The sequence below is a fragment of the Abramis brama genome, assembly GCF_963993115.1.
Source record: "Abramis brama genome assembly, chromosome: 8".
NCBI lineage: Eukaryota > Metazoa > Chordata > Actinopteri > Cypriniformes > Leuciscidae > Abramis > Abramis brama.
The window spans coordinates 17,673,069-17,699,682 of NC_139970.1; the positions used below are offsets into that span (position 1 = coordinate 17,673,069).

The window sequence follows — 26,614 nt, forward strand, 5'->3', positions numbered from 1 at the left end:
TTTTTTTGGTATTTTCTATATGTAGCTGCTGTTGTGCGATTATAAATCATTTCTGCATTTCCTCAATGTTATGTAACATTTTAGAGGACTAACAGGCTAGAGTAGGCGCCCTCATAAGATTCCATCATTAGAAGGTACGAGAGCAGGTATGAGTAGTGAGTTGTCGTCGAAAAAGATGGATAAAACAAAAATAAAATGTTACTCTTATCTGTGAAATAAGCATGTGACCAGTTTCAATTCCACCACTCAAAGAATCGGAATCGAGAATCGATAAGAACCGGAGCCAAAATTGTTGCTGCATACCCCCTGACACTGGGTAGTTGCACCCTTGAATCAGGTCAACGTGTGATCATCAACGAGTGAATCTCTGAGCTGGTGTGAGTGAGTGGAGGTGGGGCTAATTTGCATATTCATAGAACCATGTATACTAAATGAAGCAAGGGTGTAGAATTACATTCAAGCCATTTTACGGCATGAAGATTTTTTTTCAAGGAATAAAACTTTTAAATATGTAATTTTGATGATCAAAGATGAGTTTTAAGAGATAAAATGATTGACTACAGGGGGAAACTGTGCAGATGAACTGACTCCAGCTTGGCTCCCTATATTTCAAAAATCTTTGGACATCGGTATTGTTCCCAGCCTTTGGAAAAGGGCTGTGATCATGCCGGTTCTAAAGATAGCTAAACCCTTAATAATGATTTCAGACCGGTCGCGCTAAATGCCTGTGGTTATGAAATATTTTGAAAAGTGCATTCTATCTATGTTAAAGTCCCCATGAAATCAAAATTGACCCTATTTACTTTGTTAGCGCATATTACTAGTCTTGTGGTGAACAATTAATCCGTGCAAGAAAATATTTTAAAAAAATTTTTTTTACCATGGTAATCTTTAATCAAAATCTGAAAATGCCCCTCCCCTCTGCATTGGAGGACCTTCTCTGATGACGTAGGTTTGAGGAATTGGTTTGGGCAACGCTTAACCACTCCCCTCAAACCGTTAGTCTGCTATGAGCAGAGATGGAGAGGAGGAGCGCTAGAGTAAAACCCTGCCCTCTGTTCAATATTCCTTTTCACTGGGAAATACGTCATAACACTGGAGAAAAGTCGTTTGCAACTTCCGGTTCACGGGGACTTTAAAAGCAGATGTTGCTAACAATTTAGATCCTTTACAGTTTGCCTATAGACAAGGAAGGGGAACTGAGGATGCTATTAACAGCATCATACACTTGATTCTGAAACGGAAACACAAAGTTTATGCAAGTTTACTTTTAATCGATTTTAACTCTGCTTTTATCACTATTCAACCTCACTTGTTAATTAAAAAGATGGAGCAGCTGAGTGTAAACCCATCAACCTTTAAGTGGTATTTTTCCTTCTTAACTGACAGAACTCGGTGTGTAAAAGTTCTGTCCATTATATGTCTATGCAGCAACATGTAGTCCACAACAAATTTCCTTTCGAGGACAATAAAGTATACTATTACTTCTAATTTCAAGTGTACATACCAACTTGTACATGAGTGAAATCTGCGTGCGGGTATTTTCGACCTCACGCAAAACCAGTCTATCAGTGCGTAACACACATTCTGTAGGTCTATATCTACCTGAATTTTTTTTTTTCCATAAAGATGAAAATGAATTTATAAAAGTCTATGCTGTACTACAGAGTACAGAGTAGTCTACAAACTGTGATGTGTTCCATTATTAATGTAAAATAGAGTCATTTACTGATAAATTAAATGCTGGTTTTATTGTGTAACCATTAACACAAGATGCTCTATGCTCAAACTATGACAACTAATGCAAACATTTACATGTAGGACTATATTAATGGTTTGTAGTGCTGCCCTTGGGCTTAGTCTGCATGTTTTCCATTCCCGTTGTGAGTGTCTGCTGTTGGATCACTGGTCAGATTGTTTTGTGCTGGTCCAGGGTCTCTAGGGGTCATGGTTCTGGGAACAGCCTCCTCTACTTGGCTGAGTATGTCACTCAGGACTGCTGAAGAGGCTCTGTCTGAGGGTGATCCTAGACTGCTACTGATGATTGAACGGGCTGCTTGTAGATGCCTTCTCTGGCTCTGGCGAACTAAAAGAAAATGAGCAAAGTTAGCATTTTTAAAGTGGGTTTCAACTAGTGGGCCGCAACCAGAGATTAGCTCTTATGTCTGTTCTGATAGAGTGGTGAGACAGAACACATCTAGTTTACATTATAATTTATATTCGGCTGAAATATTGTAAGGATATGTAACAGAAATTAGTATTAACCTATATTTATACTAATATATATTTTACTATATTATATTAATACTATTATAGGGGTAAATATAACAGGCATGATGATTTGGCACAAATTCATCTATCACTTGGTAAAAGCAGCCAAATTAGGCCGATGCCAAAGGTTGTGTAACATTCCCTTATCCTCAAACCATGAACAAAGGTTAAAGAAAATATTAAAATATGACTAAATTAAATGTGGGATCACTTGTAACAAAAGCACGGTTTATACCACAAAGTATTTTTTGTGAGGAATTACTGGTTGTAGAAATTAATAGTTTAATTATTTAAACGGTTTATAGATATTTAATAATTATTATTACAATTACTATTATATTAGAATTATTAATCTAAATTCATAATTTTTTTTGATTTTAAGGACATTTTGTTTATTTTTGTACAATAAACCTTTTTGATTGTGTTGGGTCGCCACTTGATGTCCAACGGGTTCTAAAGCAAATACCACTGTTAGATCAGTATGTTAAATAGTGATAAAATCTCGAAATATTTATGTCATGTGGTTTCAAGTAAAAGTCAGGCTAATAATAGAGTGGGTGTGCTACTTCTGTGTTGTATTATAACAGCACCATTCAACAATAAAAAAATAATAAAAAATTCACAATTAATTAGAACACTTTCATGTTCCTTTCTGATAATTTATGTAGCTTTTTTGTTGTTTATGGAGGCTGACAGTCATGGTCACAACCCACTTTTACTGGCAAATTAAAAACTAACCATGGTAAATTGCAAGGATAATTAATTGAATATTTAACACAGGCCACATGGCACGACTGTGATACACACACATACTGATAACGTCAAATTCACAGGTCACTAAAAAGTCAAGCTTAACAAATACTGGACAGGTGACAATTTATGCATGAAAAAGATCTGCATGAGGCTTTTCAAATCTTTTTAAGACATTCATGGAGTGCACTACACTTAGCAGTATTAATGCCAATAAACTGAAATGCTGTGTAGAAATAGCCTGAGTTCATTTTTGAATATGCCTTTGTTCTCAACATTTGCGGTCTGTAACCTCAGAAATTGGCCATGACTTCCAGCTTTTATGCCACATTTATATCTCAGCAATAACAAAAAAGGACAATGTTCCAGTGTATACCCATCCTCATGTCAATCAACTTCAAGCTGAAGTACTTTACAGTTATAATGTTTCAAATCCAGATTACAGACTTAAACTCAAGAGCAACACTAAAGATATATTTTCAGCTGGAATGGTTCTACTTGCAATGCCAATGTTTTCACGTTTTGTAATTAATTTAATCATGTTATATTTAAACATTTTAATAATTTTATACATTCATTTTAAATGTGTAACCTCCACAATTATTATATATATACTGTACATATAAATATGTATATACTGTATATATTTATACATGTGTGTGTGTGTATATATATATATATACAGTGAGGAAAATAAGTATTTGAACACCCTGCTATTTTGCAAGTTCTCCCACTTAGAAATCATGGAGGGGTCTGAAATTGTCATCGTAGGTGCATGTCCACTGTGAGAGACATAATCTAAAAAAAAATAATCCAGAAATCACAATGTATGATTTTTTAACTATTTATTTGTATGATACAGCTGCAAATAAGTATTTGAACACCTGAGAAAATCAATGTTAATATTTGGTACAGTAGCCTTTGTTTGCAATTACAGAGGTCAAACATTTCCTGTAGTTTTTCACCAGGTTTGCACACACTGCAGGAGGGATTTTGGCCCACTCCTCCAAACAGATCTTCTCTAGATCAGTCAGGTTTCTGGGCTGTCGCTGAGAAACACGGAGTTTGAGCTCCCTCCAAAGATTCTCTATTGGGTTTAGGTCTGGAGACTGGCTAGGCCACGCCAGAACCTTGATATGCTTCTTACAGAGCCACTCCTTGGTTATCCTGGCTGTGTGCTTCGGGTCATTGTCATGTTGGAAGACCCAGCCTCGACCCATCTTCAATGCTCTAACTGAGGGAAGGAGGTTGTTCCCCAAAATCTCGCAATACATGGCCCCGGTCATCCTCTCCTTAATACAGTGCAGTCGCCCTGTCCCATGTGCAGAAAAACACCCCCAAAGCATGATGCTACCACCCCCATGCTTCACAGTAGGGATGGTGTTCTTGGGATGGTACTCATCATTCTTCTTCCTCCAAACACGTTTAGTGGAATTATGACCAAAAAGTTCTATTTTGGTCTCATCTGACCACATGACTTTCTCCCATGACTCCTCTGGATCATCCAAATGGTCATTGGCAAACTTAAGACGGGCCTTGACATGTGCTGGTTTAAGCAGGGGAACCTTCCGTGCCATGCAAGATTTCAAACCATGACGTCTTAGTGTAATACCAACAGTAACCTTGGAAACGGTGGTCCCAGCTCTTTTCAGGTCATTGACCAGCTCCTCCCGTGTAGTTCTGGGCTGATTTCTCACCTTTCTTAGGATCATTGAGACCCCACGAGGTGAGATCTTGCATGGAGCCCCAGTCCGAGGGAGATTGACAGTCATGTTTAGCTTCTTCCATTTTCTAATGATTGCTCCAACAGTGGACCTTTTTTCACCAAGCTGCTTGGCAATTTCCCCGTAGCCCTTTCCAGCCTTGTGGAGGTGTACAATTTTGTCTCTAGTGTCTTTGGACAGCTCTTTGGTCTTGGCCATGTTAGTAGTTGGATTCTTACTGATTGTATGGGGTGGACAGGCGTCTTTATGCAGCTAACGACCTCAAACAGGTGCATCTAATTTAGGATAATAAATGGAGTGGAGGTGGACATTTTAAAGGCAGACTAACAGGTCTTTGAGGGTCAGAATTCTAGCTGATAGACAGGTGTTCAAATACTTATTTGCAGCTGTATCATACAAATAAATAGTTAAAAAAACATACATTGTGATTTCTGGATTTTTTTTTTTAGATTATGTCTCTCACAGTGGACATGCACCTACGATGACAATTTCAGACCCCTCCATGATTTCCAAGTGGGAGAACTTGCAAAATAGCAGGGTGTTCAAATACTTATTTTCCTCACTGTATATATATATATATATATATATATATACAGATTAATTTTATTATTCATATTATAAAAGTTATAAGTGACGCTAAGATGTTTTCAGGTAGAAATCACACCCCTTTAAAGTCCTCGTAATAAGCTTGAAACATACAGTATAGCATGACTTGAATTTTGGTTCATTCTGTTCCTTAAATCCTTTTAATGCTTTCTTTAAATGGCATGAGGGGAGAAGATGACATTGAGGACTAATTTGGCATGGCCTGTAATAGTTTGGTATTTTACTGATTATCTGCCTGATTGAATAACCCACCTCTTTCTCTGACATCTATCTTCTGGACCTCAGGAATGAGGAATCTGTGGACGAGTTCTTCCACAATCTCTTCCGACTGCTGACTGTTCCTCCTGCACGTATACACAGACCAAGAAAGACACAACACAGGCCGATTAGAGCTGATTCATTTGGTTTGTGACAAAGAAAATGCTCTAAAACAATCAATGCTGGCAGTCTCACCGAAGGAAACACAACAATGATCTCTGTAACTTGGTTATTCAATGTGTATTAGTTTATTTATATAACTGCAAATACACAGTATCTGATTCTAGTGATTTCCCACAGCTGTGCTGTCACATCAGACATCCATAATTTATTATTTATTGAGGGAAGGAATATGTGGACATAGATGTTTTTCATACATTACATATTTATTAGGCTGTAACTGTGTTTCTCTGCATTTTGCCTTTAAGTATAAGAGACTTTTTGAACAGGCTGAACACAATGGGTGGAAGTCACCCTGCTGAGTCTGACAAATCTAAGCATGGCGTTGTATATTTTATTTTCAGGACCTTCTGAAAGCAGAAGTGAGTCATTTGTACACCTTACATGCATTATTTTCTCTCAAGGTCTCTATTTCAAAGCTTCCGCCAAAACTAAACACTTAGAGTATGAATGAAGAGATTGTGGTTTAAGTAATAGTAAAATAAAACAAAATGTTTGGGTCTTTTCTTTGGGTGATTCATCCTTGGCAGCTCATCAGTGATCTTAAATCTAATAAAACCTCTGACGTATTCAAGCGTCAGTGACAAACATGTCTTGAATGTCAGAATCTTTTCAATATACTGAAATCTAAAGGTGCATTTATTTATTTTATTCCTTTTCTTTAGTGCAGTGAAGTGTTCTGTTTTGACAGTTTGAAAGATTTTTACCGTGCTGAAAAGACCAGCATGATTATAAGAGTTTGTGGTTCATTGTCATCAATAAGCAATTTGGTTGTGAGATTTTCAAACTGGTTTAATTGGATGTCATAGCATTCGAGACTAGAAACGTACGTCTCCTCCATGGCATAGGTGATGTTGTTCAGCTCCTCAGCCTTACGGTGTATCTCCTCTCTGGCCTGGGCATCAGCTGTCTGGTTAATGGAGCCCAGGATGACATCCTCCAGGTACATGTTCACTGTGTCCTGGTGCACCTTGACCACCTGATAACAAAAGATATACAGATAGACAAGAGATCTCTGATAGAAAAAGAAGACTGGAAAGCTGCCAGTTGTAGTACAAGATGAAAATGTGCACAGTATGACTAGGACACACATTCAAAAATACATGAAATATGTGAAATATGATTACATTGTGACAATATTGGAGAAAAAAAAATACACATATATACACAAACACACACTACCTTTCAAAAGTTTGAGGTCGATCAGAGTCTCTCATCAAGGCTCCATTAATTTGATCAAAGATAACATGTAAGCAGTTTCTCAATTCATGCTAGAAACATGCTAGTAACATCTTAAAAAATGTTAAAACATGCTAACAATGTGCTAATTGATGTTAGAAACATGCTAACATTGTTAATGCTAGACACACGTGTTAAATCATGTTAGAAAAAGCAAACAATCATGTTAGCAACATGTTAAAACATGCTTGCAATATGTTAAATCATGCTAGCAACAAATGGTAAAACACGGTAGCAATGTGTTAATTTATAGTAGAAACATGCTTGCAATGCTAAAACATGTTAGCAGTTTGCTAATTCATGCTAGAATCTAAATCGATATATTTCTATCTATCTAAGGATTATTATCACTTCTCTTTCATTTGGCTAGCTGTAGTTTTCATGTTGAAATAGAATATTATGTGACTATTGTGCTTTGTGACATTTTGTAAAGCTGTGCATGAACCGCGCAGTGTCATCTCTCATCACACGAGCAGGAGTGCCGACAGTGAAAGTCCATTTCTGATGTTATAGTTGTTTAAACATGCATGTTGAAGTGTTTTAATTAGTTATATATTTTTAAAAAAATCCTTATTTTAGATATTTTAGATATCTTTTTATGACTGAAGATTGAAAGTTTTGCCTTCTTGACAAACTATTTTATTCCTGCGATGCAAAGCTATGATATGTTGATTTGTTGCTCAAGAAACATTTCCTATTATTATCAATGTTGAAAACAGTTGTGCTGCTTAATATTTTTTTTGGTGCCAACGATGATACAGTTTCTTTTTAAGGTATATTTGATGAATAGAAAGTTCAAAAGAACAGCATTTACTTGAAACAGAAGATTTTGTAACATTCTAAAAAAAGTTTACTGTCACTTTTGATCAATTTAATGTGTCCTTGCTGCATTAAAATATTAATTTCTTTCAAAAACCCAAACCCATACTTTTGAACGGTAGTGTATGTTCAAGGGATTTTGTCGGGTAGAAATAAGAGCACATTTATTGTCCACTGACACTGATGTTCTAGTGACCTGTTTAAATATCTCATCCTCCTCTCTGCGTCTCCTTTCCTCTATCTGCCGCCTTCCACTCTCCTCAGCCTCACGAATACGCCGGTCTCTCTCAGCCAATAGCGTAAAGGCGTGGATTCGCCTTTCCTCCTGCAGCCGGACCAACTCTTTAGACAAAAAGTCCAGCATGTCCACGATCACTCCCCCAGACAGGCCAGCAACACAGGACTCAATCTGAGACACCTGAGAGAAAGACAGAATCTAATCAGTTTCATAATTGAGTTACTATAGCTTACTATAGTCAATTCTTGCATCATTGTTTTGTTCACAGTGATTGGGTTTTTTTTAGACCGTGAAACAATTTTTTTTTTTTGTCCTGAGATTACACTGTTTAAAAAAATATATATATTATTTAAAATAGACTTAAATGTAAGCACCATTCCCTACTTTTTCACGAGTTATCAATCAATTTGTTCTAAAATATTCTCCACAAATGGTTAAGATCAGACTGTAATGATCAGAGACTTTGTTAAAAATAGCTTACAGTAGTTTTAATAATTTTCACTGATGGGGTGGAGGGAGAAATTTTGAGCTCTGAAAATTAAATACAAATATATGAATATTGTTTTCATAGCAGGAAAATCTGAAACTTCATGACATTGACCCATGAGAAGCCATGAAAGCCTGAAAAGATCAGTGGTATATGTTAAAGCAGAGGTGATGTTGTGAATGTCTCAAAAGCCATATTGTGATTGTACTGAGATAAATATGTAGTTTTATCTGTCAAAGTTCTCATGGTACAGTAGGTGCTTATTATCATATCTAAAGCATTTATATCTTCGGTCTTACTCTGTCAGACTGGATGTCTCTCTGTCTCTGCAAGGCGAGTGTGGCCTGTTTTTCCACCTCCTTCTTGTCCTGTTCCTCCTTCTGCAGTGCGTGCGTGGTACGCAGTTCTTGGATCAGTTCCAATCGTTTCTGCTTTTCCTCGAACATCTGACACGCAACAGACATCATTATCTATTCACATCAACAACTACACAAGACATCCGTTAAAAAACACGCTCTCCCACTGAGCCTTACCTGATTCTGGGTGGATCTTCCTCTGAGCACTTTCTGCAGAAATATGATGGCCTGTTCCTTTTCCTCATCTCCCTGTTATAGATATTGATGTCTCAGAATAATAAATGAGACATACAAACAGAATGACATAATAAATGATACAAAGACCCAGTTCAAAAGTTTGGGTCCAGTAAGATTTTTAATGATTTTGAAAGTCTCTTATGCTCACCAATGCTGCATTTATTATTTATTAATTAAATAATACAGTAAAAACTGCAATATTATTACATTTTAAATTAGTTGATTTATATTTAATATATTAAAATGTAATTTAAGCCTGTGATGGTAAATCAGCATTACTCCAGTCTTCAGTGTCACATGATCCTTCATAAATCATTCTCATATGCTGATTTGCTGCTTAAGAAACTTTTCAAAAGAATAGCATTTGTTTAAAATAGAAATCTTTTTTAACATTAGAAATGTCTTTACTGTCACTTATGATCAATTTGACAACATGTGTCGTTGCTGAAAAAAAGTATTGATTTCCTTAAAAAAAAAATCATATACCAGTTTTGAACGGTATAGTATCTTCAGGTCACTTTGGTTCTATTAAGACCTTTGACCACATTGTGAAAAATATTTACACTTACTTATACAGAAACTTATACAGAGTACTTATTACAGAAACAATATACTTTAAAATAATTTCTGAAACTGAATGTAATGTTTTGCGGAACTTGCATGTTAATTGCAATAACATGATGATGTATTATAGTTAAGATTTATATTAAATGCAATTAGTTGAACTTTAGAGTGCTTTTGACACTAAAGTAGGGCTTAAGTACATCTTTATATGTAATTTTATAATTCTATTGTCTTTGAAATATGGTATAAAAAAAAACGGTTAAAGTGTATTGCCGAATGTACTGACAAGCATTTATGGTAAACTAAAATGCTTTATGCTTAATGCTTTAATCATCAATTTAGTCATTTCTATTTAACCTTGTATGTCATGTATTTAAATATATTTGTAATAACACATTCATGTATATTAATTTAAACTGTTTAATCTTAAAATATGTCAGTGCCATTGTTTTGTTTCAAAATGCACACCAGTAATGTTTTTTAGAACCTGTTTATAAAAGCTGTCCAAATAACTGTCTATAAATCTATAAATCTGTCTATAAATAACTGTCCAAACTGAACTACGGCATAATCCTGGTTTAATCTTAGCCATGTCTGTGGAACCAGGCCGGTTGCATAAACTTCTAAGACTAATATTACAAGTCAGTCATCAATCTTTTTTCTTTCAGACTACTCATGACTTTTTTAAGTCAGGTCCATAAAATCTTAGATTGGTCTAATTTGATACCCAAAAGTAAGACAGATTACCCCTAACTAACTTCTAGTTGGTCATACTACAGTCTTAACATAATGGCTGTGTTTATGCAACTGGCCCCTGGCCATAAAATTGTAAATGTAATATCAAATAACACACTACAGTTAAAATTCGAATCAAGTACTTTAGTATGTGCTTTAGTATGTTAGTCAACAAATCTAAATAACTGTACTTCCTTAAAGCACAACTAAAGATTATTAAAGCATCATAAAATACACTAGAGTAAAACTTTTAATTTGACATCATCATGAAAACCATGAAATTGTTTTAGGAACACTTAAGTATGATTATTTCTTTGAAAATGTAAGTGAGTTTAGAGAATCACATAGATGTGCTTATACCTAAAGCTATCCAAACCGCCCCTATTCAGACATGTTTTGACTTGCAAACTGCACGTCAGAAGGAAGACCTGAATTGTCTAGAGCATGAACGTGGGCTGTACCTCAGGGGGCGCATCCACCGCAGGGGTTAGGGGTCGTGGAGCAGGTTTTTCCTTCTTAAAGAGGAACCGCAGAGGCTTCTTTTCCACCTTGCAGACCTTTTTCTCTTTCAGAGCCTAGTGGGAAAGGAGAGCTCAGGGTGATATCTGCCACTTCATTTTCTCTTCCCACAGTGTGAGTAAGTGTGAAAAGCACCCAGCAGCTCATTACCTGATGAGTCTTCATGAGCTCTAGATCTCTGCGGTCTGAGCGTGTGATGAAGCCTTTAGTCACTTTAGGTCTTGGCACTTTAATTTGAGGCTCGAGGACAGATGGAGAAAGACCTGCCTCCAGTTCTAACAGACCTAAGAAACACAGAGATGATATTGCAGGTCTTTATCCCTTATTTTAAACGAGATGAAAGAATTTTTCAGAAAAAGTCAGTGGTGTGCCTGGTGGTGTGCTGTGTGTAAAAAGATCAAACCCCTAAGTCTCTATAACATTTTGATCTGGAGAGATTTTTATTTTATTTTTTACCCTTTTTTCATCCACCAGGTGAACACTGTTAGCTTAGAAATCATTGTAATTGCTTAGAAATGTCATAGCACATCTTTCCTCAATGAGACGCATGATTTGATTTGGAAGAAGAAAAATTTTAATTAAAAAAGAAAAAGAAAGAAAGTGATTTGGAAGAATAAATGAATTAATTAAAGAAAAAAAAGACTTTTTTGAAAGAAGATTTTTTAATTTAAAAAGAAAGAAAGAAAAAGAAAGAAAGAAAGAAAGAAAGAAAGAAAGAAAGAAAGAAAGAAAGAAAGAAAGAAAAAAAAAGAAGAAGAAAGAACTTGATTTGAAAGAAGTTTTTTTATTAAATTAAATGTAAAAAGAAAAAGAAAGGAAAATCTTCAAACTTCAAAAAAATTATATTTAACAAAGAATGATATGAAAATAAAAATTATCAGTGTATATGTGAAGAAATTGATTAAAAATAATTAACAAGAAACGTTAGTGTGTCCTGAAGAGTCAGAAGGAAATCAACCTAGCTGATGTGCAAGCAGAAGCAGACCTTGATACGTGCTGAGAAAGGGACTCTTCACCACATAGCGGTTGGAATTTCGCTCGGGGATCTGGCCAAACCGAGACAGAGGAGCGTATGTCTGAGACCCATAATCAGAATAATCCTTTATAATATCACGTCTCTCCAGCTTTTCCTCCACATTCTTGCGCTTTGCCAGAAGCTTCCGCATTGCTGTGAGAAACAGAAAGACGTTAGTTCAAATTATGTCAGTTTTTAAATGCTTATTTTTATAAATGAGGGTAATCTGATTTAAACACATACAGTAATCTGATTTAAACCCCAAAATGTCCTGACAGCTCTCAATACATGCTATGCTTTATTTAGTTTTAAATAAGTGATTTTGGTAATGATGACTTTTTATAAAAACCAACAGAATAAAAGTCTAGTGCTAGTACAGTTTTCCCCATTCAATATGACTTTACAACAACAATAATAATTTTGTTATTTTGTTAATAATATGTTATTATTATTTACAGAATATTTTATTATTTAAATTATAACAATTAAAACAGTTAAGAAATACACTGCTGGCAAAAAAAGAAAAAGAAAAAAAAAGGTTGCAAATACTAAATAGGCAAATACTTCAGTCAATGACTGGATCATTATTGCAGTGATTATTATGTTTCTAGCATGTTATATGTTTGGCATCAGGTCTTTTAACCCTAATTGATGGAGAGTGTATCTTTTTATTTCATAAACAACCATATAGGAAGACACATCATGGCCATATTCCAGGATGACAATGTCAAGATTCATCAGGCTCGAATTGTGAAAGAATGGCAGAGAGAGCATGAAGAATAATTTTCACACATGAATTGGCAGCTTTGAGTCCAGTTGAAGTGTGAACCGTAGCAGGGTCCCGGGTCATGCTCCCTCATAAGGTTTATTACACACATGCAAAGTTGGTTGAGAGCATAACTGCAATAAAGTAATAACTTAGTCAACAATTACTTGTTTACAAAGTGCCATGGAAGTCAAACTAACTTGTTAATCCTGTCATCTCATGGAATATCTGAAAGCCAGGTTTTTCCTAATATCTGTCATTATTAGCAGAACACATTTTACACATGGGAAAAACCGGTTGCTTAGTCAATTCAAGAAGGTCCAGACTTTAAAGCTCTTCATTCTAACTTGTAATTGGAAAAAAGTAACAGTTCCTGTAATTGTTTAACTATAGCATTTGTTACAAAAAGGATAGCCTATAATTAAAACCATGGATGGCTCCTCATTACCATGCTTAGGCCAATGTTAACTTTGTCTTTTTTTTTTTTTTTTAAGTTTTCTAATCGATGTTGGTGCAGGATGATGTTTTCTCCTATTTTCAAAAGTCTTTTAGTTTGTGTGGCTGTTTTAGATCAAGTTTGACTTTCTCCATAGTGTTTTAAAGTGGTAAATTCTCAATCAAATTCAAATGGGTTGCACATTTCATCATCAGCGTCACGACAGGAACAGCTCGCTCAAATCTTCTAAGAGTTCTGAAGCGCGCTGCGTTCTATAGTGCGGCAATCATGCACAATCAAATGAACCGCACTTCAGTTATATTGCGCAGACAATTGATCCATTTAGTTTGTACGGCTCTGAAAGTGCGATGTATACTAGTATTGGTAGGTTTAGGATTAGTTGTGGTGGAGGGGTTAGGATTAGGGGTGATGTTATTATTACACAGTACAGGTGCATACCGGCCCACTTCAAGCAGTGTTAAGAGGTGCATCAATTTTTGGTCAAAATCTTGTACTGACAATGCAAGAGTTAAGAGACAATTTAAGTTCTGGACTCAGAGATGCCAATTCATGTGTGGAAATCACTCTTCATGCTCCCTCTACCATTCTTTCAGTTTGAGCCTGATGAATCTTGACATTGTCATCCTGGAATATGGCCATGATGTGTCTTCCTACGTGGTTGTTTAAGAAAAGCTACACACTCCATCAATTAGGGTTAGAAGAACTGTTGCCAAACATTTAACATGCTAGAAACATAATAATCACTGCAATAATGATCCAGTCATAAACTCTAGTATTTGCCTATTTAAATCCAAACAGCGACGTTTGCTTTGAAACGTTAAACTACAGAGCTTATATTTGGGCGGAAAACTGCTGGGAGACCTAAAGCTTATCTTTTGTTGACAACATATTTATTCATTCTCGTTACAAATTTGGGAAATGCATTTTTCAATGCACGCCTGAGACTGAAAACACTGGATCATGAGCTGCTTGCGTATAAATGAACAAAATGCCACACTCATTCTAAAACACACAGCGCGTCAGACCATATATTTACATTATAAAATACATGCATTAAATATTAGAAAAATTCCATCCCTGTAATATATATAGTGTATGGTCTCAAAGCAAACACACATGGTCTAAAAGCAACAAAACTTCAATTCTGATTTCATGAGGACTGACGTAAAAAATGGGCCCTTTTTAAGTACTTCATTATGATGATTATTTATCTAACTGTGGCCTCACATATGATGTAGTCTTTGCGTATCTTCTTAATCCGCGCATCCTTCTCTTGCTGGAGCTGGGAAAAGCTCACTTCCAGTCGCTCCATCTTGACCTCCTCCTGCTTCTCCTCCCTCTGACGCAAGAGCTGCACCAGAAGGGTCTGTCGTGCCTCCTGCAGCCTAATAAAGCACAAGTAAAACAAAAGTCAGCATGTATGTGTTTGTGCATTGCAGAAGTACAGATAGTATTTCATTATACTGTTGTTAAATTAATTCGTTTATCCCCAAAAAATGCATATGGTACTCTTCTGCATAATACAAGAGGAGATATTTTGAAAGATGTTTCAGGGAAAAAAGATGTTTTCCAACAGGTGCTTGAATAATAGACACTCCTACAGAAAGAATACAAACAACCCCACTTCCGGTGGAGTAATACCGTACCTCACAGCACATCCAATACAAGTCAATGGAGTTGGACAAAAACTACGATAAAACCTGTTGGAAAGCATCTTTTGCAGCGATTTTTGTGTGAGCATATCAGTGAACACCCCTGACCACTCGGCGAGTTTCACGTCTTTGTAAACGAAAGTTTAATGCGTTTTAGGAAGGATTGTTCCAGTGCACATATGCAGCCATTCTGGAGGTGGGGGGGGGGGAGCGAAAGAAACCTAAAATTCTCGGGCCAGCAGCATGTGTCCAAATTTTAATCTTAACCGTTCTATTTCATCAGAAACGATCTGTAAACAGGGCTTTAAGTGTAAAATACAGAACTTGTCCTTTAAGTTGTCATTTTGGACATTGACAAACCCAGTCCAAATCCACTGTTATTATATGGAAGAGAGTGGTCAGGATATTCTTCAAAAGATTCACATTTACTTAAACATTTTTTTGGCAAACTTCAGGTTAACATTTTTTTGTTACTTCAGGTAATGCTCACTTTTCAATCTCCTCTTCTCTGAAGGCCCACTCTTTCCTCTCCATCTCCTCCATCATCCTTCTTCTTTTGTCAAGCTGAGAGAGGTCATCCAGCGGGGGCAGAGTTGCCTCCCATGCTCTCTTCATTCTCGCCCTCTCGATCATCTCCACTTCCGCTAGCCCTGCAGGCAGCCCACAGCCTGGAAAACAACCAGTGAAAAGGCCATTCACACCAAGAACATTAAAGCCACAGTATGGAATTTTTCTCCACTAGGGGTCGCTAACCTCTTTACAATAACAAAAGCGTAGTTTGATGACGCAACACATGCTAAGAATTATGGATGTTGTCGTCAACGTCAAGCCGACTGATCTAATAATGTTTATGGTTGACTGAATACATCGATGCTTTTATCATGACTGTGATATGAAGCAGGTCGGGATTGCTAAGAGACAGCTATCAGCTCCACACGCGACGCGAGTCCCGCGGATATAAAAGGAATATGGACATTTCATTCTACCGAACTACACGCAAATGCAGAATTACAACTCACAGGTCAGTTTATTAGACAAATTAAACTTGTGAGGTAATGCAGCGCTGTTTCATTGGTCTAACATTAGCCTACACTAGCACACTAAACTGCATTTAAATGTGTTGAAATGTATGTGTTAGTTTGTCTGTATGAGACTAGCAGTAAGCTAGATCAACATTAGAATAACATACAGATCGTATTTTAACATTTTGTTGAACTACATAACATTGATTAGTTTTATGTAAATGTGCTCACCTGTTTAATAAAGTACATGTAGAAGCGGTCGAAGTCTCGGACGTGGAGCTCTCGTTTATATACTGTCTATGGGAGCTCTCGGCATCTCGAAAACACCGCGCTGATATTGATTCTCGTTTTAGTTCTCCTTTTTTATCCAAAGTCTGCTTGCCATGGTCCGTAATGTTTGAACGAAACAACAACAGCGTGCAGATAGACATTGCGAACTCCACAGTTGTCTGCGTCTGTCGCTTTGGTTAATCAGAGGGCTCTGCTCATAGCTCTGGTTACCATGGCAGTACGAGCGGAAACCATAGGCGGAAACCAGGGACAACGCGGATATGACGCCATTGACTGCGACAAAACGGAAATAAAGAAACGTGCCGTGTCTAAAAATTAAATTAAAATTTCTCCTGGTTTGAAAGTTGTTGGAAACAGTCGGGATAATGTAAGTACACAACTAACAAAAATATATAACATAGATATAGTGATTTTTGCTAATTTTAAAGCAAAAAAGTTACATATTGTGCCTTTAACTACTGTATAAATATAATTTATATTTTCTTCCCTATTGTGACATATATCCAAGTGAAACGGCTTCTTGAACAAGAACTTTCTTTATCGGGAATTGATTGGATCATTGGATGGTTGTGGTTTACTATTGCTGTGATGTCATGTGATTGACAGGTTGCCCCACCCTCACGCCGGGAAAAACATCATCAGAGAAGAGAAGTTATTTTGAACATGAATTAAAAAAAAAAATTTAATTCCTTTAAAAAGCAAAACTAGAATTGTCCATTTTGATTTCAAGGTGACTTTAAATGCTCAAGCTCTTTAAACTTGGGTGGATTCTGATTGGCTGTTAATGTTTTTATCATTCATCAGCTGGAAAAATATTCTGAAAGTGATTCCAATGATATTGCTATTCTGTGTTGTTATCATTAGTTGTGGTGTGGACTTCCCTATTCTCATAGAATTAGAACAATTATTAAAACTTTATAGTTATCGTTATCATTATAGTAACAGTTATAGTTTTTGGTATGAACGGCTCTCATTGTCAACCTGAACAGGAGCTAGTAAGAGGCAGTATAAAATAAAGCATAAAATAAATGCAACTATATTATATTTATGTGGTTTACCCCATGTGAGCGTGGCCAGTGTGAGCAGCTCAGGGGAGGCTGTCCCAGGACGAACCACATGGTCTGGAGTGTAGGGGTCTGTCTGTGTCTCACTCTCCCGATAGTCAGTCTGAACTCCCACGCTCCGGTGGAACGGAGTGGGGGGCTGTTTATCATCTCCATTAGGAGCAGAAAGGAGGTCAGATCTGTGAGAAAATTAGACAGACTCATAGAAAGATATAATAAAGTCAAGTATTTGATAGATCATATAGACTAGAATAACTCTATTGACAGATCAAGGCTGAAGTGACAAGCACCTCATGACTTACTTTGACAAAGCAAATACAACATCAGAAGGAATCTGTTGAGCAAAAGGAATAAGAGGACTGAGAGAAAGACAATGGGAGAAAAAAGGGAGAAGGACAGGGAAAGATTATTTCATTATTTTTGATTATTATACGCTTTAACGGTTCAAATAATTCTAGCTAGATCAAAATGTTAGGCTGGTGTCACCCACACTCATTTTTCTGCATATGTGCATGTCTTACCGTTTGAAAAACTTCCATCGGTCCACTCCTGTCACATCATCAGGGTTCTGACTATGGATATGAACCCCAGACATAACCCTTACACAGACACAGAAATATAAAGATCAATTCATATGCAATTGCAGCATACACATGCCGTTTAAAGTTTGGTGTCAGTAATATTCTTTTTTTTTTTTTTTTTTAATTAAAATGAACCTATTATGGCCTTTTTCAAAGTCTTGATTTTGTTTTTGGGTCTTCTAGAATAGGTGTGCATGCTTGATTTTGAAAAACAAAAACATTCATTTTCACATATTTTTCATTGTTGTAGCTCCTCTCTTCCCAGTCTGTCAGTAACGCTCTTTTTAGTTCCTGTCTCTATGCAATGTGCTCTGATTGGTCAGCTGAACCAGTGTGTTGTGATTGGTCAACCGCTTCGAGTGTGTTTTGGAAAATTCACGCCCCCGACCATAACAGTGAGTTTCAACACATTACTAACGCAACTCAACCAGCTAAACTCACATATTCTTTTGTTGTAGTAGAGCAAGATTAAAATATCCTAAATATAATCCACAAACAATGAAGAAGCAATACTGTATCCCAAATAAATAAATAAACAAACAAACAGCCAAATCATTTGGTGGAGAATTTGTGAGGGAAATGTGCTTAAAAATGCAAAATGTCACAATGCAAAAAGAGTGGTAATGAAACCAGGCTTAGTCTTCTTCAGTCAAAATTCATTCACTAATTTTTTTGTCCTACACCCCTCTATTATAATATTTGTAAAGTAGGCAACTATTGTCTTCATATGGTGTTCAGGTGTATTTTACCCTGTCAGTCGCTGCAGGGCCTGCCTCCTCTGCTCAGCGATGCCCCGCCAACGCCGGTCAATAAATGCAGGCACAGGGTCAGTGGATTCAAGACGTAAGGTGTAAGGGGGGTGGTGTGCAAGGTTACTAAACATGCTGTTAAACTCTGGGACCTTCCGCTAATAGAAACAAAACACAATTGTTTGTACTCTTAAAATGACATATCATTGGTCATATCATGGATTTTTTGCACAACACCAGACATAATTTAGTGTTTTATGACCATTGTACACTGTTTCTCCGACTCTTAAAATGAAACAGGCTGTCAAAAAGTAGTAGAAGTACAGTACAATATGTTTCTCCAGTTTACTTTCAGTAAATGTACTTTTTTTCTAGGAAGGACGCTTAGTTCTGAAAGTTACAGAATGCTTTTTTCAAATCTTGAATGTTCAAGGGTAAGCGGGGCACAGCCTAATGCGGGCTAGTTGTAACACTTGTTTAAAATACTTCCACACATGCAAGCATGACAAAACTTAGTGTATTTACTAGATGCCATATCAACACTATATAGAGAAAAAAATTACTGTAAAATTCAGAACTCTTTTGAAGATATCAGTGAAGTTTTATTTAACCATAGTACAAGCACATTTCTTAAGTTAATTCTCAATCTTTTGGCGTAAATAATGTAATACAATATATACATTACATTGGTTGTGCCCCCCTCTCCCCTATTTAGAATGAAGCAGAAATGTTAATGTTTAATTCAGATTTTCTAAATAACTGAATTATATCAGTCATTGACAATGACTCACTGGAACTAGAGCTTAGCAAAAGAGCTTACCTTGTCATCTCTTTGCACTTATGTGTGCCATTAATATCAAATCAAGTTTAATGTGTTCCCTAATCCATGCTTACAATCCTGAGAATACAGAGGATATTATGCAGAGCATGAGAAAAAGAGACCATAGAGAAGAAGAGTCGTAGAGGAATTTGTGGCCAGACTTCCCTACACAAGATAGAATTCATAATGCAATAATGACTGGCTGTACTTTGTCCTGAATGCTAAATACAAGACAGATAAGTAAATAAAAAGTATAACAAATAAGTAAATAAATTAACTGGAATATTGATTTGAGAAATTGTGTGAGAAGAAAGAGACATGAAACTAGCACAGTGTAGAAATTGTCTGTCGGGGACAAATGCAGCCTACTGTTTCGTGGCCATTATATTTAATTATGTGACCACATAATGCTGCGATTTACCAGAGTCCAGTATTCCAGAGAGACCTTTAATAAATCAAAACCACTTCGGTGTCAGCAGGTTCTTCCATTTTCCGTTTATTTCAATAACCTAAAGCAATTTAGCAGTTCAGACTTGCAGCATTTTACCCCTTTGACAACCTAACAATGTTTTTCTCTCTTTTAACCAGAGTGAGTCTTTTAATACAACAATTAATCCTGTTCCCTTTCGTTCAGTCACTACGAGTTACGTCAGTGAATGACAAAATGGGTGTTTTGCTTAGAAGCCTATCACCTTCGAGTTCTTACAAAACGAGCCAATGGCAAAACAATGCCATGTGTCTACAGAATTTGCATAGCGCAACTCCGCCCCACCGCGTGGGTATAAAAGGAGCAGCGCGGCAATCGTCATCAATCATTATGTTTTTGCTTTGGAGCCGAGTGTTTCTTCACTTCTCTCCACTGCAGGCTGTCTACAAGTTCTAAATACGAGATGAGCGACTCTTCAGCGGTGTTGGTGTGACGGCGTGTTCCAGCGAGATCTCATTCCTGCTGCTGGTCTGTGCAGTGATCTGCCAACAGTGTGTGTTTTCTCCCTGGGCGCTTCAGCACTGCTATTGATTTTATCCTCTCTAAAAGAGCTGCACGCGGCACGTCTTTTTAAAGATGTCTCATTGTGGGAACATGACCATCGCAATGTTGCGATCGAGACTCAATGACCTCCTTAGAGGTAGAGTCCCCTCTGCCACACCCCAATCTATTCTCTCCATGAGAGGGGATACTTTGGCTGGTGGCCAGGGTGATCTGAGACTACTGGTGTGGAACAACCCGACGAATTCTCCTCGGGCCACACCCCCCTCTTCCACATTGCAACCTGTGAGGTTTCCGGATGAGGTCGCTGGCCAGTCTTGTGGCAGGCCGAGAGTTTCCTCCACCATGACACTCGTCAGTACCCGCCCCAAATTCCTTACTTTCCAGAAGTGCATGAAGAGGTCATGAGATCGTGTAAGTCTCCTTTGACTTTTCGTGACTGCTCAGCTGCCTCTTCTCTGCATGCTATGGCCATCCTACAGGTTTGCCAGGGTCAGGTGATGTCCACATGCGTGGTCTAGGAAAGACACCTCTGGCTTAACCTGGCTGATATGCAGGAGGCTGAGCGACCCTGTTCCTCAACTCCCCTATATCCCAGGCTGGCCTCTTCGTCACGGTCGAGGACTTTGCCCAACAGTTCTTGGCCGCCCAGGAGCAGACTGAGGTTATATTCTGGCCCGTGGCCAGCTGCTGCCTCCACCCAGCCGCTGGCTCAGGCGCCTCTGCCTCATCCTCGCTGCCGAGGGCGCCCTCCTGTGGCTCCCGCTCTTCCCGCCCGGCCCCAGCAGCAGCCTTCACCTGGGCCGCACCTTGGAGGTAGCCGCAGGAAGGCGCCCCAGCCCGTATCAGCCCCGCAGCCTGCCAAACGCCAGGCAAAGTGGCGCTCCTGCTACGGGCAGCTCAGAGATGGGTTGCAGTTCTTCACAGGAGGTGGTTGCAGGGCCACTCCTTCCCCCGTTGGAGGGCCGGGGGAGAATATTTTGTTCTCCCTTAAAGAAAGAACTGACATTCCCATTCCCATGACATTCCCATCCCATCGCATACTGCCATCAACGGATGGCAGAATGCGACGCTCCACCTGGCGAAAAAGAGCAAACTCTCACCCGTGCAGAGAATATCTTTACTCGGTATGGAAATCGACTCAGTTGCCATGTACGCGCAGCTTATGAGTGCGCGTGCGCAGTCACTGCTGAATTGCCTGAGTCATTTCGAGGGCAAGAGTGTGGTTCCACTGAAGTTATTTCAGAGGCTCCTGGGGCATATGGTATCCGCAGCGGCAGCCATCCCGCTCGGACTGCTTCATATGAGACCACTTCAGCACTGGTTTTGCGATCGAGTCCCGAGATGGGCATGGCAAGAGGGCACGCGGCAGGTTTGAGTACCCTACCATACTTAAACCAGGTTTGAGTGGCTACCATCACTTCTGCTAGGGCCTTGTCCATGAGACACGTCTATGCTCTGAAGTGGAACCTCTTCTCGTCGAGAAGATCCCAGAAAGTGCTCTCCTTCCACCCTGAAGGTTTACATGGCTGCGATCTCTGCGCACCACGACCTTGTGGAGTCAAAAACAGTAGGACAGCATGACCTGGTCATCAGGTTCCTGAGGGGGACGAGGAGACTAAATCCTCCTCGCTCTCCTCTTATACCCTCTTGAAGTCGCAGTAGTCTTATCTGCCCTGCAGAGAGCTCCCTTTGAGCCATTGTGATAAGTCAAGCTTAAGTTCCTGTCTATGAAGACAGCGCTCCTGGTCGCTTTGGCCTCTATCAAGAGGGTAGGGGACCTGCAGGCATTTTTGGTTGACGAAGCGTGCCTAGAATTCAGGCCGGCTAACTCTCACGTGTTCTTGAGACCCCGGCCTGGATACGTGCCCAAGGTCCTGTATTCTTCAAGGATCAGGTGGTGAACCTGCAAGCGTTGCCCTCGGAGGAGGCAGACCCAACCCAGTACGCGCCCTCCATGCTTACGTAGACAGAACACAGTGTTTCAGGACCTCAGACCAGCTCTTTGTCTGTTTCGGAGGGAAGCTGAAGGGAAAGGCTCTCTCCAAGCAAAGGTTGTCTCACTGGATAGTGGACACCATTGTCTTGGCTTACATTTACATTTATGCATTTGGTAGATGCTTTTATCCAAAGCGACTTGCATTGCATTTCAAGGTTCACATTTTACATTTTTATCAGTTCTCAGTTCTTGCTTTCCCTGGGAATTGAACGCATGACCTTGGCGTTGCAAGCGCCAACACTCTACTGTTTGAGCTATAGGAAAGCCCAGACGCAGGGTCGACCATGCCCCTTAGGGGTGAGGGCACACTCCACCCGGAGTGTGGCTTCCTCCTGGGCTTTAGCAGGGAGCTCAGACTTGCGCAGGGCAATGGAAGACAGCCGCCGTGGCGTGATTGAATTGGGACCCCCATTTCGTCATGCACTGACGTTACTTGTAGTGACTGAACAAAAGGAAATGTCTCCATTACGTATACGTATAGGCCCGTTCTATGGGCCTATTTATCCTACAACAAATGTTAACTCTATCCTTGTAGCTGTGAATTCATATAGTTTCATAAAAAAAAATCCTTCTAAAAAAGAATTGTGCTAAATTCTATTGAATGTACACTTTAGTGTACTTAAAATCATATATAAGATTTGAATTAGGCTATACTCAAGGGTGCAACTACCCAGTGTCAGAGGGGTATGCAGCAACAATTTTGGCTCCGGTTCTTATCGATTCTCGATTCTGATTCTTTGAGTGGTGGAGGTGAAACATGTCAATGCTTATTTCACAGAAAATGTGATTTTGATTCGATTTATTTGATTTGATTTAAAGTTTTACTGGGCTTTTTCAGCCACACTTTAGAGCACTAATGTCTGTTAACATGAATATTTGCAAGCCTCCAAGCACAGACGTCACACTTTAAATCCTACCTGTTGCCTGTCACCATCCACTTATTTAGCTGCTGTCGCATCCCTTGACATGCCATCTCCTTTTCCCTCTTTCTTTTTCTATTTTTAGCCCCCCACAGCTTTTTTGTTTTATCCATCTTTTTCGACGACAACTCTCTACTCGTACCTGCTCTCGTACCTTCTAATGATAGAATCTTATGAGGGCGCCTACTCTAGCCTGTTAGTCCTCTAAAATGTTATATAACATTGAGGAAATGCAGAAATTATTTATAAACGCATGACAGCAGCTACATATAGAAAATACCAAAAATATATATATATTTTTTTACCATCGATTTGGCTACATATGGATATAGCGCATACCCACTTTTTGCACCACTGGCTACACTAGTGCACATTCAATAGAATGATGATTTAAAAATCATGTTTCTTAATAAATAATTGTAATAAGTACGCTGTAATAACAAATTAAAAGTTTTACTTTACTTTTTATGTGTTGACAAATGTACCTGATTATAGTTTTAACTATATGGTGTTTTTCAATAAATACAAGATATAACTCAAGTTTCAAAAGATTGGCATTGAAGTATTACTTTATGTAGTACACACTTTATTTAAAAAACAATAGAAATAATTATGAAATTAGCCAACATGTAGTTCAAATACAAATGCATTAAGTTCGCACTTTTCTTTTTGGTCAAAAAATTTGTTTTCGCCAAATCCCACGTCAGCCAGAGTTAACCAAACATGAACTTCAGTTGCAGTGGAAGATAAACAAGACTTTGCGAAGCGTGTGTTTCTCTGGTCTCCAGTGTTTTCTACTGCAGCACAAAATCAAACGTGGCTGCAGTGCAAGGATGAGGAAGTTATTATCACACCGCCTTACCACTCGATCCAGTGAAGCCTGAGCACGGAAGTTTTCCCTGGCGTGATCCACATCAGCTGACAATGTATATACTGGATCTAAAAACAGCACCGTCACCCACAATTCAATATTTTTTATGATAAACGGTTATTCTAAAATATATTTATATTGTAAAAGTCAAATAATGATTTGCAACTGTGTAACTCACCGTACAAATAATCATATGTCCTCTGTTGTCTGAAGTCCCTTCTGCCCTCATTTTTCTTCTGAAATGTGCGTGTGACCGAGTCGCTCATGTTTGCTTATAACTGGATAACGTTTAGTTAGCTGCTATGTGTTTTATTTGTAAGACAGGTAATGGTCACCATGGAGATCGTAAACATCCGATCATGTCACTGCCGCTACAACACCGCTAGAGGGCAGTCAATACAAACCCAACATCCGCATGTCAGAACCGTAATGTAAATATGTTGTTTTACCGGTCTGATGAATGATGAACTCATCTTTATTCATTCGTAGCTTTATATAAAAGATTTATATAGACACGTGGTTTAGACATAGACTATTGAAGGCCAACAACTATGCACTTGCAGAGATACAGAAAGGTGAACAGAATATCTCACTGAGCTTTGATAAATGGTATTCGGTGCCTTTTGATCATGCCCCAGTAAAGATATTGATCTTATTGCCTTAAAATATTAAACAGTATATCAATAATATCATTTTAATATGTTACAGCATTGTTACAGGTCCGGTCTCCATGTTTCCTTCTCCGGACAATACTTTTTTAGAGGTTAGATCAGATGTTTTAATAGGCTATTTTTTATTTATTTATTTATTTTTTACATTTATACGCACGTTGCACATAGAAGGCCATTCTGAGTCCATGTGCTTGCCTGCGAGTTTGGTCATTTATATCACTGTATTAGTCCATTAAGCTACATTAAGCGTTTTATATGTCCAGCAGGGGAATCCTGAAGTATTGAGGGAAATCCTAATAGCCTGCATGCAGCACATCGCCACAATATAAAGATAAGGCAACTAAACAATCAAGAGAAATATATGTCAACCTCAAAAATGTAACATTGGATCTGTACATCCGCATCGGGGAATAACATTATAATCTCGTTCACGGTAGAGAAAGATGCATGTATGCTACACAGGAAGAGTATGAAGACACTGAATTTAACATAAAACAACCGTCATAATAATCACAAATACACTTACATTGCTGTAAATGAGTTTTATGAATGAATGGCTTGCTCTTATAGGCTAACTGTTGCTGGTCTTCGTCAACAACACGCGCTTTTGCACCACCTGCTGGTGAGGTCGACTAACAGCAGATGGAGAGTATGCTCGGCAATCTACTGCTTTTCCTGCAGTTCCTTAGCCTAGAAATCTAGACGCACCCTAGCGGCAGCAAAATGTATTTTGCAGCCAGGGTAGTCTAGCAACTCTCCATTGACTTTCAAGCTGCAAAAACCTAAATTGGGTCAGGCCAATCACGTCGTGTATAGAGTAGGCGGGGCGGGCTTAACATAATGACGACAGAGTTGCGACGGTTCTCTGCTACTTGAAAACAAAGAATGGCGGCTGCTGGAAAACAGTCTGTCGAATCGGCTTTGGCCGCAACTCTGGAGGACTTGGAGTTAAGTTTTTCTTTGAGAAAAGAGCAAAGAACGGCACTTAAGTCATTCTTAAAAAAGGAAGATGTGTTCGTAGTTTTGCCGGCCAGATATGGCAAAAGTTGAATCTATCAACTAGCTCCGCTGTTGGGAAAACGCTCTGGTTGGTTGAAGCGCTGTCCTATTGCGTGCAGAGGGAATTTGAAAGACAGCCGTTTATCCCGCCCCTCGGATTGAGCCGTGTCTATGGTGAGTTGCCAGACCTAACATCTTGATAGATGGCTAGCAGCATAACAGGCTTTTTTGTTTCAAAAACATTTGGCATTATTTTACTTCCATATGATAGAGGAATACTGTTTCAAACCAGGTTTAATGAAATTGATGGCAGATAGTACAAATTTTATATTTTATGAAGAGTCCTGAAACAAACAGTGAGACAGAAGAGAGCAAACGCTGTAAGCAGCTGTGCTCTGAAGCTCTGACTTCAAAGAAATGTGAAATTAATAAGAAAATGGGTAGTCAGGGTTTTGATTCTGTTTGGAAATTTGACTGCCTAAACAAAGAAAGAAACTGAACATTTCGCTTCCGATGATTACAAAAAGCAAGTAAATGTAATTATGGGTTGGGGATCATTTCCTTGGACAAATGTGATTCAAGTTAAACAGAAACATTGTGAAAACCCCTTAGAATATGTTGAGTGATTTTCTGTGCAGCTTATGAAAATTAATGTGCTGCCAATGATGATGATGAAGATTATGATTCGGCCACTGGTGGACTGTAAAAGAATACAGAGAACTGCTTATCAGTGGCTCTGTTTACATTAATACAATACAAAAGAAAT

The 26,614-nt window shown here is 38.4% G+C and overlaps 1 protein-coding gene across 2 annotated transcripts; it reads right to left on the bottom strand.

Moving 5' to 3' along the window:
* Positions 1-1,257: 1,257 nt before the first annotated feature.
* Positions 1,258-24,473, bottom strand: cfap91 (cilia and flagella associated protein 91). 2 transcript variants are annotated; one of them, XM_084122594.1, is made up of 17 exons: positions 24,357-24,473; positions 24,170-24,246; positions 18,581-18,738; positions 17,772-17,849; positions 17,553-17,609; positions 17,245-17,429; positions 15,364-15,541; positions 14,449-14,606; positions 11,969-12,151; positions 11,134-11,267; positions 10,926-11,039; positions 9,106-9,177; positions 8,872-9,018; positions 8,044-8,265; positions 6,620-6,768; positions 5,604-5,695; positions 1,258-2,086 (listed from the first exon to the last, which is right to left on the bottom strand). In XM_084122594.1, the coding sequence occupies exons 1-17, from the start codon at positions 24,442-24,444 to the stop codon at positions 1,857-1,859; spliced, it is 2,322 nt and encodes a 773-aa protein (XP_083978720.1). In that variant the 5' UTR covers positions 24,445-24,473; the 3' UTR covers positions 1,258-1,856. The 2 variants fall into 2 exon arrangements, with proteins under 2 accessions (XP_083978720.1, XP_083978721.1); XM_084122595.1 differs by lacking the exons at positions 24,170-24,246; positions 24,357-24,473 and adding an exon at positions 22,035-22,120 and having other exon boundaries at positions 18,581-18,987.
* Between the last annotated feature and the right edge of the window lie 2,141 nt (positions 24,474-26,614).